This window comes from Neofelis nebulosa, chromosome 12, assembly GCF_028018385.1.
Source record: "Neofelis nebulosa isolate mNeoNeb1 chromosome 12, mNeoNeb1.pri, whole genome shotgun sequence".
In the NCBI taxonomy this organism is placed as follows: domain Eukaryota; kingdom Metazoa; phylum Chordata; class Mammalia; order Carnivora; family Felidae; genus Neofelis; species Neofelis nebulosa.
In genome coordinates, this window is record NC_080793.1 from 94,634,717 (window position 1) to 94,653,181 (window position 18,465).

The 18,465-nt window shown below is 59.5% G+C and overlaps 1 protein-coding gene across 6 annotated transcripts in view; it reads left to right on the plus strand.

The window, feature by feature from the left end:
- LOC131492219 (inositol-pentakisphosphate 2-kinase) overlaps positions 1 to 18,465 on the plus strand; it is a 129,664-nt gene that overhangs the window by 28,636 nt on the left and 82,563 nt on the right. For 5 of the 6 annotated variants that reach the window (XR_009251938.1, XM_058695962.1, XM_058695963.1 and 2 more), the window contains exons 2-7: positions 2,698 to 2,910; positions 8,951 to 9,103; positions 9,800 to 10,234; positions 10,711 to 11,718; positions 11,842 to 11,993; positions 13,121 to 13,331. Coding sequence is in view for 5 of the 6 variants with exons in the window: in XM_058695962.1 (XP_058551945.1) it covers positions 2,698 to 2,910; positions 8,951 to 9,103; positions 9,800 to 10,234; positions 10,711 to 11,718; positions 11,842 to 11,993; positions 13,121 to 13,331 (2,172 nt within the window). In the remaining variant the exon portion in view is untranslated. Of the gene's footprint in view, positions 1 to 2,697; positions 2,911 to 8,950; positions 9,104 to 9,799; positions 10,235 to 10,710; positions 11,719 to 11,841; positions 11,994 to 13,120; positions 13,332 to 15,008; positions 17,107 to 18,465 lie in introns of those variants that run through there. The other variant, XM_058695967.1, reaches the window with a different exon arrangement.

Consider the following 18,465-nt stretch of genomic DNA (forward strand, 5'->3'; position numbering starts at 1 on the left):
TGAGCTGAAGCGTGTCTTCTCCCTCCAGGTGATTTTGGTGTTTTCTCTGCACCACTAGCTTTGAAGAGTTTTGTGGTGTGCTTCGGTGTAGCTTTTTTCATTTCGCTTGTGCTCAGGGGCAGTGGGCTGCTACTGTCTGTAGATTTGTAGTTTCTGTCAGATTTGGGAATTTTTCAGCCATTATTTTGTTCCAGGTACTTTTATCCTCACCCCTTTCTGTCCCCTGGGGACTCTAGTTGCCCGTGTGTGAAGCTCCTTGAAGTTGTCCCCCCGCTCACTCATGTGCTCTTTATTTTTTTAGTTTTTCTTTTTCTGTGTGTTTCACTGCTGTTGCTTCAAGTTTCCTAGTCTTATCTTCTGCTGCTGATCCCATCCAGTGCCCCCTTAACGTCACGCTTTGTAATTCCGTCCTCCGTGTCTTCTGAGTCCCTGCTCCTCAGCGTTTGGTCTGCTTCCTGAGCCTGTGGAAATCAGTCTGCCAGGCGACAGCCGGACTCTCATCGCCACGGACCAGTTTCCCTTCCCTCTCGCTGCCAGTTTCTCAGAGCTGGGAGATGGTGCTGTTGTTCCTGCGTGTCCCATGCCTCGTTGTTCAGGCCCAGAAAGCACTCCCCAGCTCCACTGGTCCCTGTAGGTGCTCCCCCTGCTCGCCCCGGTGGCTTAGGGCTCCCCTGTGGTTGCTGGAAGCGTGCTGCTTTCAGCCTGGGGGAGCAGTGGGATTGTTCCATCTGTCCCTCTGCATGGCCCACCTGGTGGCTGTTTCACAGGTGTGCACTGATTGTCCCCTCTGTCCGCAGGTCTGCCACCTTGCTGCCTTGTCCGTTGTCCTGTAGCACCACCTGACCCCAGGTTGTCTGGCCCACCTGCCACCATCTCTCTGCACCATGGTCAGGGTTCCCCTGGTGGGGGGGGGGAGGGGGGCTGTCATGGAGACCACCTGTGTCTCGCTGCCTGATGTCCAGTGACTTGAAAATTATTGCTTAGTCACATAAAGGTCTCAGTTATTGTAGCTTTTGCACATGGGAGCCAGACCCAGTCCTGTTACTGTCTTACTAGCTCAGCAGGAGGTGTAAGCCTCCAGCCCTGTTGTCTCTGAAAAGCCACCTCTGTGCTCGTGGGCAGGATGAGGGCTAGACAGAGGCGAACATCTGGGCCAAGGCCGGCAGGCCTGGACGTGAGTGTGCTCACGCCTGCGTGTGTCATAGCATGTAGCCGTCTTGCCTCGGGACGGCCTCTGAGGTCGCTTCAACGCCTGGTGAGATGTCCACGCTCCAGCTTGAGGGTCACGAGTGTTCTGCCCAGGTCACCCCCTTAGGCTTGTCTGGAAGTTGGAGAGACCCCTCAGCTCTTTCCAGGGCTTTCCAGGTGCTTTCCAGGGCACCTGCCCTGTGAGAAGCCTGGCAGGTTCTGGCACACCCAGGACGGCTGTGCGGCTGGGGGTTGGGACTGCCACCCAGGATGGGCCATGTCCTGTCCACCCGGGATGGACAAGAATCTGTGATTTGTCTCCTCTTTCCCTGGGACTGGACTGCAGGAGGACAGCATCAGAAAGGACAGAGCTGAGCTGATTTGGTTTGAAAAGACACGCCTCTTGCCAGAGCAGGCTGTGTTGGCTGCTGGGGACAGATGAGCAAGACCCCGTCCTCTGGAAGGAGAGCAGTTCTCCCAACCAGTCCCCACCTCGTCTAGCCCATCCCCTGCCAGCTCTTACATTTTCAGTTTTTAGATCAGAACCGGTCTTGCTCACTAACACCCTTTTCTTTATACATATTTCCCCAATTGTTTTCTTGGACAGAATTCCTACACCTCGTATAGAATAGCAAATAAGTGAAAATGCCCCCGTTTCTCTCAAGAAACAGAGACATCAACTTCCTTCTTCCTCAGCAGCCCTCCATGGATTTTGTTTTTCTTCCTCGAGCCAGGAGCCCTGCAAAGATTCTGCATGGGGTGGCCAGTGGGAAAGGGGCCACCAGAGAGGACACGCAGGGATCGCGTCCTGGCAGCTGTGGCCACGGCAGTTTGCGCTCACCCATGGGGGCTCCTCCCTGAGCCTGGGCGCAGAGCCTCCTTGCCTAGGTCTGGGGGTCAGGATGGCAGTGTTCTCTCCCCTCTGGTACTTTGAGCTAGCTTTCCACCCAGGCTCTGGGCGGGCAGGTGGGGTCTCCCAACTGGGGCACACGTACTGGTCTGTCCACCGGTTCTGAATATCCTGGTTCACGCTCCTGTCCCACCACTCAGCCTGGGCTCCACCCTCCCAGGATGGGTGAACAGAGGGGTAAGAGTGGGGCAGAGCAGCGCTGCGTGGACCTCAGACCTGCCTAGAGCAGGATCTCTCTGCTTGGCCCCTGGGTCAGCAGCCTGACTTCTGAGGGAGACTGCTGCACAGAGTGGGGCTGGGTTCCCGTCCCCACCTCGTCTCACTGAGCCCCCAGCCAGTCCCCCGACTGGGCCCGGGTCCTTCCCTAGTCTGGCCCCACTTGGCCATCAGCCCCCACCTAGCTCCTCCCTGGCCCCGTCCCCACCTGACCAGTAGCCCTGCAGCCCCGTGTAGCCCTTAGGTGTCCAGCAGCCGCTGTCCAGCTTCCACTGTGTCTGATCGTGTCCTTCCCCGATGTCCGGCGTGTGCACACCGGGGTGTCTGGCTGCAGGGCTAGCTGGCATTGGCCTCCCTTTTATGAGCATCTGGTCTCTGTGCAGGCATTTGGACAGGCGCACACGAACCACAAGAAGGTAGCCGCGGACGGCGAGAGCCGGGAGGAGAGTCTGATCCAGGAGTCGGCCTCCAAGGAGCAGTACTATGTGCGCAAGGTGCTGGAGCTGCAGACGGAGCTGAAGCAGCTGCGGAACGTGCTCACCAACACTCAGTCGGAGAGTGAGCGCCTGGCGTCCGTGGCGCAGGAGCTGAAGGAGGTAACCAGCAAGCCCGGCAGAGACGGGAGGGCAGGGAGGTAGAGGGCTGTGCTGCTGTCCTCCAGACTGGGACCTCTGGGTTCTCATCAGGAGGGGAAGGGGCCTTGCTTGCTCTGGGCCACAGGGAGACCTACTCTCTGCCCTCTGTTTACCAGAGCGGGGAGGCGGCGGGCGAGGGGGGGGGCGGGTGGCAGTGACAGGTGACTAGATGGACAGACAGTTCTGAGTGGTGGCCAGTGCAGAGTTCCACAGTCGAGGGTACGGGGCAGTCGGGATCCCACAGGACTTGGAGGGGACTCTGCCGAGATTTGGGACAGAGCTCAGGGCCTGGCAGCAGTGGGGAGCAGTCACCCCCCCCCCTGGTTTGGGGTCAGAGGTCATAGAGGCCTGTGGGCCTGGGGGGGGCTGGCTTGGATCAGGGAGGCGGGCCATCCTCGGCTGTGTGGAGCCAGAGTGCATGATTTCATTTCCTCCCACCGGATTACCCTGCTTGGGATGGGAGGAGGGGCCGCTGGGGGTGTGGATTTGACCTCCGAGGTGTCTCGGCCTCACTGCTTGCCAGGCCCCCTGGCCCAGAACAGCCAGTGCAGGCACTTACCTAGCCAGCCTGGTGCTGCTCTTTTCCTCTTCCAGAAGGGCCTGTGTGGGCTGTCAGGAGAGCCCCGGTGACCTGCTGACTCCTGGCTTTGGGTGTCAGGAAATGAGCTCAGCCAGGCCCACACAAGAGCAGGTTTGGTGGGGCCTCGGGAGGAAGCCTGCCCCTCCCCACCCCCACACACTCGCAGCTGCCTCTTTCTCTCCGGGCCCTGCCTGTTGCCCCACAGGTCCCCACTGCCCCCAGGCAGCATCCCTGCCACCGCCAGCCCCTTCTGTACCCTGCTTCCATCACTCTTCTGCTGGTCCTGGCCTCGTGGCCTTTGCCAGGCTGCTGTGCCAAGCTCCTTCCTGGACTAGGAGAACACAGCGCCAGGCGTCCCTGATAAGTGCCGCCCTGCACCTGCCTTGGTGTGATGTGGCTGTGTGGGTCGTGCAGGGTCCCCCGGCAGACACCCCGCCACGAGGATAGCTGGGCCTTCCTGTGCCCAGTCCTGCTGCCATCCCGGTGCAGTGATGCGCCAGCTGCACGGTGCCCTCTGACCAAACCCCCCCGTGACAGTCAGCCTAGGTGTCCACCTAGGCTTGCCAGCTTCCCAGGCAGGTCCAGGGGCCACTATCGTGTGACCTGTATAACAGACATACTCTGCACATGGGATGGTTCCAGCTGCCCCAGAACTCATTCTCTCAGTGACTCTGTGGGCATCCAGATACTTCCCTCATCTCACAGGTGGGGAAAGCAAGGAGCAGGGTCACCAGGCTGGCAGCTTTAGGGTGCTGACCTCTGACCTCTGCACAGTGTGTGGACAGGCCCAACCAGCTTCTGTCCTGGGACATGATCTTGAGCCCCATCTTACAGATGGAGAGGCAGAGTCCCAGGGAGCCGGGCGTGGCCACAGTTGGCTGGAGGCAGAGTCAGGTTGTGTGCCCACTGAGGCCTTCCAGAGATTTGCCCTGGGGAGGGGGTGGGGGCTGCCCTTGAGAAGCAGGACTAGGTCGGAGAGGAGTCAGCATCATCTGCTCAGGTGGTCTTTTTGTCCTGGTGGGCCCTGTCCTTGCTGCCTTGGTGGACCCTGTGTGTCTGGGCTCAGGAGTAAATGACAGAGATGTCCCAGCAGAATTCTGTGCCCGCCCCCCCCCGCCACCCAGGGTGGGAGCCAAAAGGGCTTGATTGCTGTGGTGGCGTCCAGGCTGCCAGGAGCCTGCTGGAAGGAGGCCAGGCATTGGTCATGAGCTGAGATGGGCGGTGGGTCAAGAGCAGCCTCACCAGGTGCCTGGTGGACTCTTCAGCATGGGGTGGAGGTGGGGGGTGCTGGGGTGGGAGGACACCTGGTCCAAACCAGGGGATGGAAGATAGCCTGGAGGCGGAGGAGGGGACGTGGGCATGTGGAGGAGGCAGCAGGGGTGGAGCCTCACACAGGATGAGGGACTGGACTCCATGGGGAAGTGCACGTTCCTCCTGGGCAGCAGGGCTGGACCCGACTGGCCCCTGGGGTGGCACCCTTCCCCCCCCCCCGCCACACACACACACACACACACACACACACACAGGGTGAACACTCCTCCCCTGGCCTCTGCAGTCTCACAGGAAAACCCTTACCTGCCCAGGCACTTTGGGGATCCCTGCACAGCCAGGAGAAGGTGCCTCCTGGGCCCAGGCAGGCGCACCTGCCGTGCCCCGTCCTGCCTCCCCAGGGCCAGCTCTTCTGGTGGCTGCAGCTATGGGCACGGCTTAATAGGAACCCAGTTCTAGTGTATTATATACAGTTAGTTCCACTAAGGTATCTAGTCCCGTGGGTCTCTCAACTGCCACGTGTACAACAGAGCTTTGGAACCAGCCCCATCCCTGCAGAAGCCACATTGCTTGGCCCATCCCAGGACTCTGGTCAGACCAGCTTCAGTGCCTGCCTTGAGACGGTGGGTCCAGCTGGGTCATCTCTCAGCACCTCCCTAGGAACCCCTGGGAGAAGGGCAGTGGGAGGTACAGTGGAGGGCCAGGAGGAGAGAGCCCCCACCCGTGGGACTACTTTGTGTCCCTCTGTCTGGCTGTCATAAGCACCCAAGTGAGGCTGGTCCCTGGGGTCCCTCTCCTGATGCTCTTTCCTGTCTCTGTCTCCTTGCTCCTCCTCCTCCCCCATCACCCAGACCTAGAGTGTCACCCCTGGTCTAGAACCTTCCAGGCACGTCTGTCCCCCCACCCCCGCCCCACACACATCCACCTGGGGAGCCTCCCTCCCTCTTGGGGTGGACAGGGAGGGTGGGCAGAGGCCTGGCTGGAAGGACGAAGGTGCTTCTCTGTCCGCATGAGGACTGCCATCTCGCTGGAGTGAGTCCCACGTGCCTGCCCTCCATGGGCCCTTGTGCACTTTCCTCACTGAAGGGCAGTGTCTGCTCCCACACTCTCCTCAGGGCAGCGGGGGGCTGAGGTGTGAGCATGTTGGGTAGATGGGCTGGGGGCTCAGAGGCCAGCCCCGTTGTCACACCTGTTTTGCCGACGAGGAAGCTGAGGTCTGGGGGGGTCCTCGTGTGCCCCACCTTGTCCACTTGGGCTGCACCCTGTTGGGGCCACGTGTCTGCACCTTGTGCCCGTCATCAGGGCTGCTGTTGACAGGCTCCTCGGGAGAAGATGCTGACTTTGGGGAAAACCACACTGTGTGGTGGCCAGTTGGAGCTTGTTTGAGCCTTGGAGTCGGGTGTGGGCCAGGCGGAGGTGCCCTGTCTGTGTGGGAACCAGAGTGAGGTGTTGGGTTCCTGCAGCATCAGCACGTGGCGCCCTCACCTGCCACCAGGCGTCTGGGCCAGCGTGTGGGCTGCGTGCGCCTTACCTGGCTGCCCACGGGGCCCGTGTGCTCTTCGTCGGCCCCGGTGCTTATGAGTGGAGGCTGTATCGTAGTTCCTGGCGACAGAGCAGGGTGGGACGTGACTCCTGGGCACCCAGGTGGGGCGCACCACAGACACGTCACTCTGGGTTGGGAAGGCCAAGTTGGCCCTGGCCGTGGGGGGCCATGCCCCTTGCTTCTGTTTCTGCAATCTGGTCGGCCTTCTAGCCTGTTGGTCTTGCCGTACAAACCTGCGGGTAGCTGGCTGGTTTCAGGCCGGGGCTTCCACCCCAGGTGGCTGTGCCAGGCCGTGCCACACATATTAGAGCAACACCTGCACCCAAACAAAGTGACTTAGGACAGAGAGTGAGGCGCTTCCAGTGGACGGATGAGCAAGCACTTCTTGTCCTTCACGGAAAGTGAGGAAGTGCTCTGGGTCTGGGTAACCGTGAACACGGAGCAAACTAAAGCCGCTGAGGTGTGCACTTTCCAAGGGTGGTCTTACAGGATGAGAGTTAACTTTCAATCAAGGACAAAGGCCGTGTGCAGCTTCACCTCAGTAGTGCTGCCTGGTGCTCAGGTTCTGGGGTGCGGAGGGCCTGGGGGGGCCCTGGCAGGCAGCACCTCCTCTTTCTGTCCCTCTCAGGGCCAACCCCCCATTTCCCCTCCTGTGTCCTCTGTGCAGAGTGGACCGGTGCTCCCTGCAGGTGCATCGGGCCAGGGTGGGCTGAGCCGCAGTTGGGAGGCACCAGCCTGCTGTGGCCGCGCGGCAGTGGTGAGCACACAGTCCCAGTTCTTACAGATCCGTCATCGTGTTGGTGGTGAGGACTGTCCAGAGCAATAGACCCAGAGACACTCTGTGTGTGAGTGAGAGAGTTAGTGTCAGGAATCGGCTCTTGTGATTGTGGGGGCGTGTGGGTCCAGAATCTGCAGGGTGGGCCAAAGGCTGGAGACCTGGGGAACAGCTGGAGTCTGAAGGGATCTGGAGGCAGAATTCCTCCTTCCTGAGAATTCTTACGCTCTGTTCTGGCTAATTGGATGAGGCCCACTGCATGATGGAGGGTGCTCTGCTAAGTCACATGTCAGTCTCACCCGTGCAGTCAGCATGGTGGCAGCTAGACTAGCATTGGGCCCGATGCTGCACCAAGTTGGCTCTGACACTGACCGTGGCAGGAAGCGGCCCGCACTGAGGACCGAGCGCAGTGTCGTTAGGCGTTTCCAGCTGCCCCTCCGGATAAATGGGAGTAACTGTGTTTCGTCTTGTCGCCACTCCTCCTGTGTTATTTTACTTATTTTTTCCTGTTTAACAGGAGTTTTGCTTTCTGGGTGGGCCTTGATTTTACTCCAGTCTGTAACTTGGTGTCTGTTTCTTCTGGTGTCCGCTTTTGGCCACCTTCTTGGGTCACTTTGCTGGGGACTCTGGTAGTGACATTGTCAGGAGTGCTTGTGTAGAACAACTCCCTCCTCCTGTTGCTCTCATGTTTTTCTTCCTGGTCCTATTGCATTTTCCCAGTGCAGCATTATTGTACTGGTTTTCCCTGCACGGAATCTTGGAATCTTGTCTGCAAAGCATGGATGTGATCACGAGAAGGCCTAGCACCAGTGGAGAGGCCGTGTGTCAGGGGAGAGGGCAGAAGAAGGGGGTCTGGGAGGCGACGGCGTTTCCACCTGAGGACCCTGGTGGGCTGGCCTGGCCTGGGGGCACCAGATGCCACCTGGAGCATGGAAACAGGGCGGGTGGGAGACAGTTTGTTGTAGGGTCAGCCCTACCCCGAGGCGGGTGCTGGCTGTGTCTGCAACAGTTTCAGTTGCCTCAGGGCGGGATGGAGCTGCCTCCAGCGGGCAGGGGGCTGCTGAACTTCCTGTAACACCCAGGGCGGCCGGAATGTCGGAAGGACTGAGGTCGAGGGGCCCAGTGCCTGGTGGTGGCAGGTTGGGAAATCCTGAGTCTCGGTCGCGCAGTGCGCACAGGTCTGTGTCGGCCACTTTCTCTGCGTGATACCTGCACCCTCAAGGATGTGTGACATAATCCACATCCCTGACGGCTCACCCGCTCAGTGTGCACACAGATTCATGCACCGTCCCATATCCATCCCTGAATTTTCCATCACTCCAGAGGGAAGCCCCTCCAGGTACTCCCTACCCCTCCCACCCCACTTCCTGCCTTCTCTCTCTCTGTGGATTAGCCTGCTCTGCCCATGTCCCATGTGTGGGATCACACAGTGGGAACACCACCCACTGGTGGTTCAGGGTTCACTGCAGCCCGTATTATAGCTGAATGACATCCCCTTGTGTGATTGGACCACATATTGTTTATTTGCTCATCGGTTGGTGAGCTTTTGGGATGTTTCCATATTTGGTTGCTGTGAATAATGCCGCCTGAACACTTGGGCACAAGTTTTTGTGTGGACCTGTTTTTGTTTCTCTGGGATCAGGGTGCTGAGGAGGCATCGCTGGGCCAGGTGTGCTGAGCTGTTTAAGTAGCTGCAGCCTGTGAGGAAAGGAACTGCTTTTAGCCATTTTACAGATGAGGACACCAGGGGTCAGATCAGGCTGAGACCCATTACTGTGCACCCCAGAGCACACTGCCCGTGGTTGGCTGCCCACACCCCACTTCTTCTCGGCAGATCAACCAGAACGTGGAGACCCAGCGTGGCCGCCTGCGGGATGATATCAAGGAGTACAAGTTCCGAGAGGCCCGTCTGCTGCAGGACTACTCGGAGCTGGAGGAGGAGAACATCAGCCTGCAGAAGCAGGTGTCCGTGCTCAGGCAGAACCAGGCAAGTGTCCGTGCTCCCAGGGTACTGCCCTGCCTCCTTCCCCACAGCCGAGCCCAGGGCTGCACAGCACACTGCCGGGGATGGAGGTGCAGCCAGGGCCCGGCCTCTCCTAGACCAGAGAACTCAGCTCTGCCTGTAGGGCTGGTTGCCCCCGAGACGCAGGGCGCCTGTACCTGTGACCTGAGATAACGATTAGGAGTGATGGTCATAGCACACATGTAGGTACGTGTTTTATATTTCTTAAAATATTTAATGTTAATTAAGTAGCTGTGTAGAATTTATTTACCTTTGATTTTTTATTTTGAGAGAGAACCTTACCCAGGCTCTGGGCTTGGCACAGAGCCAGTGTGGGGCTTGATCCCCACAACCTGGGGATCATGACCTGAGCTGAAGTCAAGAGTCGGATGCCCAACCTACTGAGCTGCCCAGGCACCCCCAGTTTTATAAGATTTAAAGCCAGTGTATACCTGGTAGCATTTTAAGTAACTGGACACATTTGCAGCAGGGATGTGTGTATTCTGATTTCCGTAGTGTCTCCGGCCGAGCGAGCAGCGCACTTTGCACGTGCACAAGCGTCCTGGGTATGGCCTGATGTTCCTGTGCACCTCGTGCCCAGACCACCTCTCTCCCCAGCACCCCATCCCCTGCCGCGGAGCCCCTGTCACTCAGGCACAGGAGAGTGCTGCTCTTTTCCAGGTGGAGTTTGAGGGCCTCAAGCACGAGATCAAGCGTCTGGAGGAGGAGACCGAGTACCTCAACAGCCAGCTGGAGGACGCCATCAGGCTCAAGGAGATCTCGGAGCGGCAGCTGGAGGAGGCGCTGGAGACGCTGAAGACAGAGCGCGAGCAGAAGCTCAGTCTGCGCAAGGAGCTGTCCCACTACATGAGCATCAACGACTCCCTCTACACCAGCCACCTGCACGTCTCCCTGGACGGCCTCAAGCTTGGCGACGACGCCGAGGCTCTGGCCAACGGCTTCGAGCACGGCAGCCTGGCCAAGCTGCCGCTCGACAACAGAACCTCCACACCCTCCAAGGACGGTCTCGCCCCGCCCTCCCCCAGCCTGGTGTCCGACCTCCTCAGCGAGCTCAACATCTCCGAGATCCAGAAGCTGAAGCAGCAGCTGGTGCAGGTGCGGGTGCGGCCCTCAGGGTCTCACTGCTCGGGGCCCTGGGGCCACGCGTGCCGTCCCCGCCTCCAGTCCTGCCCCCGTCCTCTCGTTTGTGTTTCCTGTAAAGTCTGTGTTGTTGCCGCAAGTGGGTCCGCCGTGCTGTGGGGGAGGTGCTGGAGCAGTAGGCCCCTGGTCACCAGTTTTCCTTGCGCCCCCTCGTGGTGCCCCGCGTGGGCTCCCGCACTGTGTCCTGTGGATGAGTCACGTCAGGGTTTCCTGCTCTTCACGGAACGGAATCCCCCCACCCCCGCACCCCACCTGTCCCCTTGTCCTCGCATCTCCACGGAGGGGCCCCCCAGCCTCTGGGCAGCCTCTGTGGACGTGACACGCCCAATGCACGTGTTAACAGACCTGCAGGGTGACAGCGGTGGCGCGGGCGGGGTCCTGCGAGCGTGTGGCCCCTGCGGGCTGGTGACGGGCCTCCTGTGCTTTTGCAGCTGGAGCGGGAGAAGATGGGCCTGCTGACGACGCTGCAGGACACACAGAAGCAGCTGGAGCAGGCGCGGGGCGCCCTGTCGGAGCAACACGAGGAGGTGAGCCGCCTCACGGAGAACCTCAGTGCCCTGCGGCGCCTGCAGGCCGGCAAGGAGCGGCGGACGGCCCTGGACAGCGAGAAGGAGCGGGACAGCCACGAGGATGGTGACTACTACGAGGTGGACATCAACGGCCCTGAGATCCTGGCTTGCAAGTACCGCGCGGCCCTGGCAGAGGCCAGCGAGCTCCGAGAGCAGCTGAAAGCCCTGCGCAGCGCACACGAGGCCGGCGAGGCCCGGCACGCGGAGGAGAAGGGCCAGCATGAGGCCGAGAGCCAGGCGCTCGCCGAGAAGGTCTCCCTGCTGGAGAAGGCCGGCCGCCAGGACCGCGAGCTGCTGGCCCGGCTGCAGGCAGAGCTGAAGAAGGTGAGCGATGTTGCGGGTGAGACGCAGGGCAGCCTGAGCGTGGCCCAGGACGAGCTGGTGACCTTCAGCGAGGAGCTGGCCAACCTCTACCACCACGTGTGCATGTGCAACAACGAGACACCCACCCGCGTCGTGCTGGACTACTACCGAGAGGGCGCGGCTGGCGCCGGCCACGGCAGCCCTGAGGCCCGCGAGCGCCGCTCGCCCGTCCTGCCCAAAGGACCGCCGGCCGCGGAGGCTGCGGCCGGGGACAGCAGCCCTTCGCCCAGCCCTTCCCTGCCCTCGCCTCTGAGTGACCCGCGCCGGGAGCCCATGAACATCTACAACCTGATCGCCATCATCCGCGACCAGATCAGGCACCTGCAGGCAGCCGTGGACCGCACCACGGAGCTGTCGCGGCAGCGCCTGGCCTCCCAGGAGCTGGGCCCTGCCTCGGATAAGGACCGGGAGGCACTCATGGAGGAGATCCTCAAGTTGAAGTCTCTGCTGAGCACCAAGCGGGAGCAGATCACCACGCTGCGCACGGTCCTCAAGGCCAACAAGCAGGTGCGGGGCCAGTGGGCAGGGCGGCGGGGCTCCTCCCTCCTGGGGCCCCCAGCGTGACTCCCCGAGGCAGGCAGACCCCTGCCCGCGTTCCTCAACTGTGTGCCCTTTGTGTGTGATCTGCAGACGGCCGAGGTGGCCCTGGCCAACCTGAAGAGCAAGTACGAGAATGAGAAGGCCATGGTGACCGAGACCATGATGAAGCTGCGTAACGAGCTGAAGGCCCTCAAGGAGGACGCGGCCACCTTCTCCTCGCTGCGGGCCATGTTTGCCACCAGGTAACGCCCACTGCTCCCGTGGCTGCAGGGCCAGTGTTGTCCTTGGTTTACATGCAAGACGAGGAGGCCAAGAGGCCAGGTCCCAGTGGGCAGGCTGGAGGCGCGAGGTGTGAAGGGGGCACGGGCTCACAGACAAGGAGTTAGCCCCCTGACTCCCTGAAAAGTGTGTGGATTCACAGGGACGGTTCCCTGCGAGGCGGGGGGGCAGGGTCCCGGGGTGCCCCATCTGACCTGCCGGTCGGGGATTGGGCTGGGAAGGGCAGCCAGCTGTGGACGCCTGTGCCCAGATGCCTCCGCCTGGAAGTCGTTGCTGGGGGCTTCTTGGGGGCCTGGGTTTGGGGGTTTCTACCACCCAGGGGGCACGATGGCATCTGCTGGCTGGTGTTGGGCAGACACCCAGGGCAGGGCCTTCTTGAGGCTGGGGAGGCTGAGGCTGTGGGTTAGATGGGGTTAGATCAGGGCTGTGGGTTAGATGGGGTTAGATCAGGGCTCCTGCTCCTCCGTGTAGGAGGAGAGGGGCAAAGACCAGGAGAGAAGACTCTAGGCTTTGCTAGGGGCTCCCTTTCCTCCCGGGTAGAGCTTGGGAAAGACCTCACCACCAGTTTCTCTGCACGTGGGTGTCTGGAAACCCCACTTCTGCAGCCTGTTTTGTTTAAGAACTTGGCTGGATTCTCCAATGCAGCCGAGGTCACAAACTCACTCCCTGGAGCGGGAGGACCATGGCGGATGGGAGTGAGGGGGAGGTGTGCCCAGCGCTGCCTCCCTCAGGGACAGACCTGGAGTGGGTGTTTCTCTCTCCCAGCTCCATGAGGAGAGGGGCACATGTCCCAGTGAAGCAGAGGACGCGCGGGGGTGCGTCCATACGTGCCTCTCGCAGACTCTGGTCGCCATCAGGTGATTCACTAAGCACCTACTGTGTGCATGCACTGATCTGGGAACATGCCAAGTCCTGCCCGTGAGGGCTGGATGCCCTGGCCACCTCCCTTAGAGAAAACCAGCTTGGGAGCCCTTCCCAGAGAAAGCGGAATCGCTGAGGGCACGGTCTGTTCCTGCCCGCCCGCCCGCCTGCCCCGCCAGGCCCTCCGTGCAGGTCCGCAGCCACGCTCTTGCCTCTGGCGCCCCCACAGGTGTGACGAGTACATCACGCAGCTGGATGAGATGCAGCGGCAGCTGGCAGCCGCCGAGGACGAGAAGAAGACGCTCAACTCTCTGCTGCGCATGGCCATCCAGCAGAAGCTGGCGCTGACCCAGCGGCTGGAGCTGCTCGAGCTGGACCACGAGCAGACCCGGCGGGGCCGCGCCAAGGCCGCCTCCAAGGCCAAGCCGGGCACCCCGAGCGTAAGTCACACCTGCGCCTGCGCCAGCGACAGGGCCGAGGGTGCCGGGCTCGCCACTCAGGTGCTCTGCGGCGAGAAGTATAACATTTACTGCGATTAGGGCCACGGGGCCGCAGCTGCCGCTACCCTGCCGCACGCCACCCGTCCGCTTCTCCTCCACTAACCCAGCAGCAGCGGGACTGCGGTGCTAGGCTGGTCTTAACCGTGACTAATGCGCAGAGGGAAGGATTTGGCCGAGGCGGCGTGCTCTTCCACCCGGACCCTGTGAGCTCGGTGTCTGTTCTCGCCCCTCGGGACCGCCCTTCACAGCAGCTACTCTCTCGGTGGGGGGAGGGGGGTGTCCTTGCAAAAACGTGGCTTCCCAGGGCCTGTGCGCCGTCGGCTCCTGCAGGGGGAGGGGGACAGAGCCGGAGTTGAAACTTGCATGTTCCCCGCACGTGTCTAATGCGCGGCGACGCCGGGACCGGCAGCAGTTCGAGGTTCTGGCCTGAGTGCGAGGCACGGCCTCAGCCGATGCGCGTGGCTTGGCACAGTTTACAGAGACAACTCCTTCGTAGTTTGTGCGGCATCTCACTGCACGTCGTATTTGGGTCACGAGAACAGAATTCCCTCCCGCAGCCCCGCGTCCTGCAGCCCCTCGTCCTCCAGCCCAGGTGCCTGTGGGCGGGGGCCCCCGCTCGTGCTCACGTGGCTCAGACATGCCCGCCACACCTGACACCAGGGCTCAGCAGGCTCAGCAGGCTCAGCCTCTCTGAGATCTGCACGCCTGTCTGGTGGCCTGTGAGGTGACACATCGGCAGGTCCCAGGCCTGGGGTTTGTCTTTTTTTTTCCAAGAGAAAAACTTCTTAAGTGCCTGGCCAGACTCTGTCCTCACAGGGAGCCCGTCCTTTTATACTTAGGGGTTCCCCAGCCTCCGGGGTGGGTTTTCCACTCTCTGCACGCGATCAGATCCCAATCACAGGGCTCTAAAATGAGGGGCTCCCACGTCTGTACCCAGAGCCCAGCCCCGTGTGGGAAGGGCACCCCGCCTGGGCCCAGGCCCGTTTGGGACCCCGCAGCGGGTGCGTGGCCTGCCCCAGCCGTGCGGCCGCGGAGGTAGTGACAGGTGAGCAGCTGCAGGGCTCTCTGCTCCCGGCGTTTTGGCATCATGCCACGCGAGTTCCCACATTTGGGAGCAGGACTTCTCAGTATTTACCCCTGTCGCCCGGTGGGGGCTGCGTGACGCGAGGCTGCAGCAGTCTTCTCCCCGAAGGGCTTCTTGCCTCGTCTCTCCATGGCCCCGGGGAGCATCTGCGCTGCCCTCACACAGCTCCCGCCCCTCCCCCCATCCCCAGCAGACTCCAGGTGCTGCGTGGACCACCTTGGGTTTGGCCAACGGCCGGAGCAGGAAGACAGGGGTCGGGCTGCTCTGCTGACGGGATGTTGGGTCTCGAGGCCCCCTCCCGCCCGAGGAGGGGTCTTCCAGGGGCCTGGCTGCCCGCTGGCCCCGCACGTCGCTTCTTCCCTCCGCCGAGCCTGGCACGCAGCTTCTTGTCCATACAAGGCACGGCCCCCCCTAACCCACGCAGGTTGTCTCCGCGTCTGCTGCCGACTAACGCACCACGTCCTCGCCCGGCCAGAGCTTCGGTGTCGGGCCGGTGCCGGTTCTAACGCTGTCTTGTTTTCTCCCGTTTTCAGCTGTAGAGTAGCTGCCGGGAGGACTCGGCCGCGGCCCTGTCACACTGCAGCCCCTCCCCCTCCCGCGGGCCCACGCAGAGGAAGGAAGGGCAGCCTAAAAGTCCACTTAGAAACCTGTTTGGATATGCCACTGCAGTTCTTTCCAAGTTAGCATTCCCTGAGTGTTTAATGGCAGAGGACATAAAGCTTTAATGTTGAGAATGCCGCCAGCTGCTTGCCTGTACGGTGCTGAAGAACCTGCTCGGACAGCGGCCATCAGGCTCGCTTAGAACCCGCTAGAAACGCTCAACACCGGGGTCTCCCTGTTACAGATGCCCTTTTATATCCCATCAACCTGTGCACTTTTGATATTTTGATATTATTATATTTGCTTCCTTAATCCCTCCCATAGAGACGGTCTCAGATGCCGTGGTCTGTCTCGTGGTCCTGTAGCGCTCCGTCTTAGCTCCCGCCGTGTTGATCTGGTGTCAGCACGTGGCACGGACGTGTTTCCCCAGCGTGTAGCTCTAGACTGTTTAGGTGAAGGCCTCGACCCGGCAAGGAGCTCGGCCAGTCGTAGCCACGCTGTGGTTCAGCAGCCTTTTAGGTTATGCGGCATTATGGTTCATGTTTGAAATTACAGATTTTAAATGCCATGTTCATTAAGAAATCCAGGGTATTCCAATTCTGGGGTTTTTCATATTGTATTATTATTATTCTTAGGAATAGTTCAATGTAACAAGAAGAAAACTTGACCTTTGCTCTGGTTAAACAGTAATAGGCACTTGAAAACAAAAAGATAAATTATTGAGTGAGTAGTATTACCTACAAATTCCAGAATCTTCTGGGTTTTAGGACATTGTGAAGCATGACTGATTAACAGAATTTTATACAACTGTACCAGTGAAATTCCAAATTGGAATTGTTTTGTTACTCTGGTTGTTGTGCCAGATTGTGGCACACTTAGAAAATCCTACAGCCGTCGGTTTCTAGGGTGTTCTGTCTCAACGCCTTTTTGTTAGTAATCATTGCCAGTAGTGCCTTCATCAGTTAAGGGAGGTGTCCCAGCGCAGTTCGTGCTCTAAAATGGACAGTGAGGAGCTAGTTGGGAATGTTGAAGGCCAGTGTGGACCAGTAGGTGTGAACGGGTGCACACCTTCATACCTGAACCTGGGCATCTTCATCGAGGGAAAGAAAACAGCGATTGTGCAAAATTCTGTTAGTCAGTGATTCTTTACTGTGCAGATCCTTGCAAATTCAGGGGCTGAGAAAAGGAAAGTGAACACACACCTCGAGTGTGCTTTGGGAACCAAATGGACTTGAGGGACAAGCTAAGCCAGCGGTGTGGACGACACACCATGTTTGTGAAGAGCGGGCGGCAGGGGCGCCGGCTGTCGGCCTCGTGCAGGGGTGAGGGCTAGCCGTAGTATTCTTTGCAAATGTGAGGAAGAGACGTTCTGTATTCTCTTGCTTGGTGTAACTAATCGCTGTTAATTTCAGGAAACAGAACTCGGTGAAGCCCCTCAGCAGTCCAGGGCTGTGTCCCGGCGGGTCTGCTGAGTGAGGCTGTGCATACGGTAAAATTGGTACTCACAGAAGAAGAAAGTGTCCTCTCTTCTCCAAAATAAAGGACAAATTATAATAATATACAAGTAGCAAGGGTCAAAGAATTCTGTTTCCTGGAATAAGCATTTCTTCTTCCTAGTCGTAGGGACCCCTATTTTTACCTTCTATTACAGTGTCGGTCCATAAGAAATAATGTTACATTTACAATAACTTCACCTGTATGGGGTATTTATTTGCAATGATGTCTGAGTACTGTATTTTTTCTGTGCATTACCTTAGTGTCAGAATGTTGTCTTTATTTTAAGATCATATGCATGTTCTCCTGCCAAGGAACCTTTACACAGACCCAAACAAACAAACAAACAAACAAACATGCATTCTAATTCTGAGAAAGTGAGGCAGAGCCTGGAAAAGGAGTAGGAAGGAACGGTCAATCTCGACCTGGGACACGGGCGTCTGGTGCAAATGTCTGCAAAGCCAGTGCACATAGGAACATGGGCCTGGTAAGGGTCACGTGGTAGGACCAATAAATAAAGAATAATAAAAAGCACAAGACTTGTTCCGTGTGGCTGCTCTGCCCCCTCCTTCAGATGAATGCGGGTCCAGCAATGCATCGTAATTCCAGGGCCTGAAATGAGACCAGCCGGTCAGTAACCCTAGCGGTAGGAACTGGAGGCAGCCTGGGACCTGTTTCAGGAGGCGTGGGGAGGTGGGGAGGCACGGGGTGCCTCTGGCAGTGAGCAACTGTCACGAGTACCCAGCGGCATGGCAGGGAGAGCACATGGCCGTCGTGCCGTCCTCCCCAAGAGGCAGAGGTAGAGGTTTGAATCGTGTGGGGTCCTTCTGCCCTGACTCTTGCTCCGTGAACTTAGGGATGAGTAGATGCAACGAGAGTGACCTGTTTGTCAGCGCAAAGCCACGTGCACCTGCAGGAATGTCTGAGGCGTGCTGGGCCCGTCCTGGTGTGAGCAGAGGGGCAAATCCCGGCTGAGGGAGCGGGAAGCCCTGGGCACACTCTGGCGCTGTCCTTCTGACAGCCTCAGTCGGACCCAAGGAGCTGCCCAGACCTCAGGGCAGCTGTCTGAGGCCAGGGTCTCCCTCCCCCTGGGGTCTCCCCTGGCCCTGTGGCTGCTGCAAGGCCGCTTCCTCTCATGATCCGTGGCTGGCATGAGTAGCGGCTGCCTGAACCCGTGTCCAATTTGAGACCTCTTTCAAAAGAGCCCTGTTTTTCTGAGTCGGTAGCTAGAAGAAATCCACCTCCCCTGCTGGCTCATGCCGCCCCACCAGGCTCCGGGAGCAGCAGGGAAAGACAGCCCCCGACAGACCTGGAGGAGGGCGTGTGCTGGCGGTGGGCTGGGCAGGGCAGGCGTCACCCAGCCCTTGGCTGCTACCATGTGCGAGGCGTGCTGTGGCCCTGGCCCAGTCCTGTCCACTGGGGTATTTGACTCACAGGCACAGATGCTGAGGCTTTCTCCCCCCACCCCCCACCGCTCCCCCTGTGTGCTCTGGATTCTTTCAGGGGTGGAGTGGCAGCCTCCTGAGGGCGAGTCGGGGGTCAGTTGGCCCTGAAAGGCCTCCCGCTCAGCCTTCCCTTCCAAGGGGGAATGTCCCTTATTCCCACCACCTTGTCTGTTTCCCTGCAGTGGTTTTTACCCCAACATCTGGCAGGTTACCAGAGCTGGAAACGACAGTGCCAGCTCAAAGACAGACCTTTGGCTGAATTGCCCCCCCTCAGTGGCTCACTTACCCTGACTGACTTCTCTCTGAGCCTCAGTTTCCCCACTGTAGGATAAAGATCTTGGCTCAGTTCTCGGCTCAGAGGTTGTTGTGAAACCTTGTTTCATCAAGCCCTAGGTAACTGGCATACAGAAGGTGCCCAGCAGATGACGTGGTAAACAGTTCTTGCTGACAT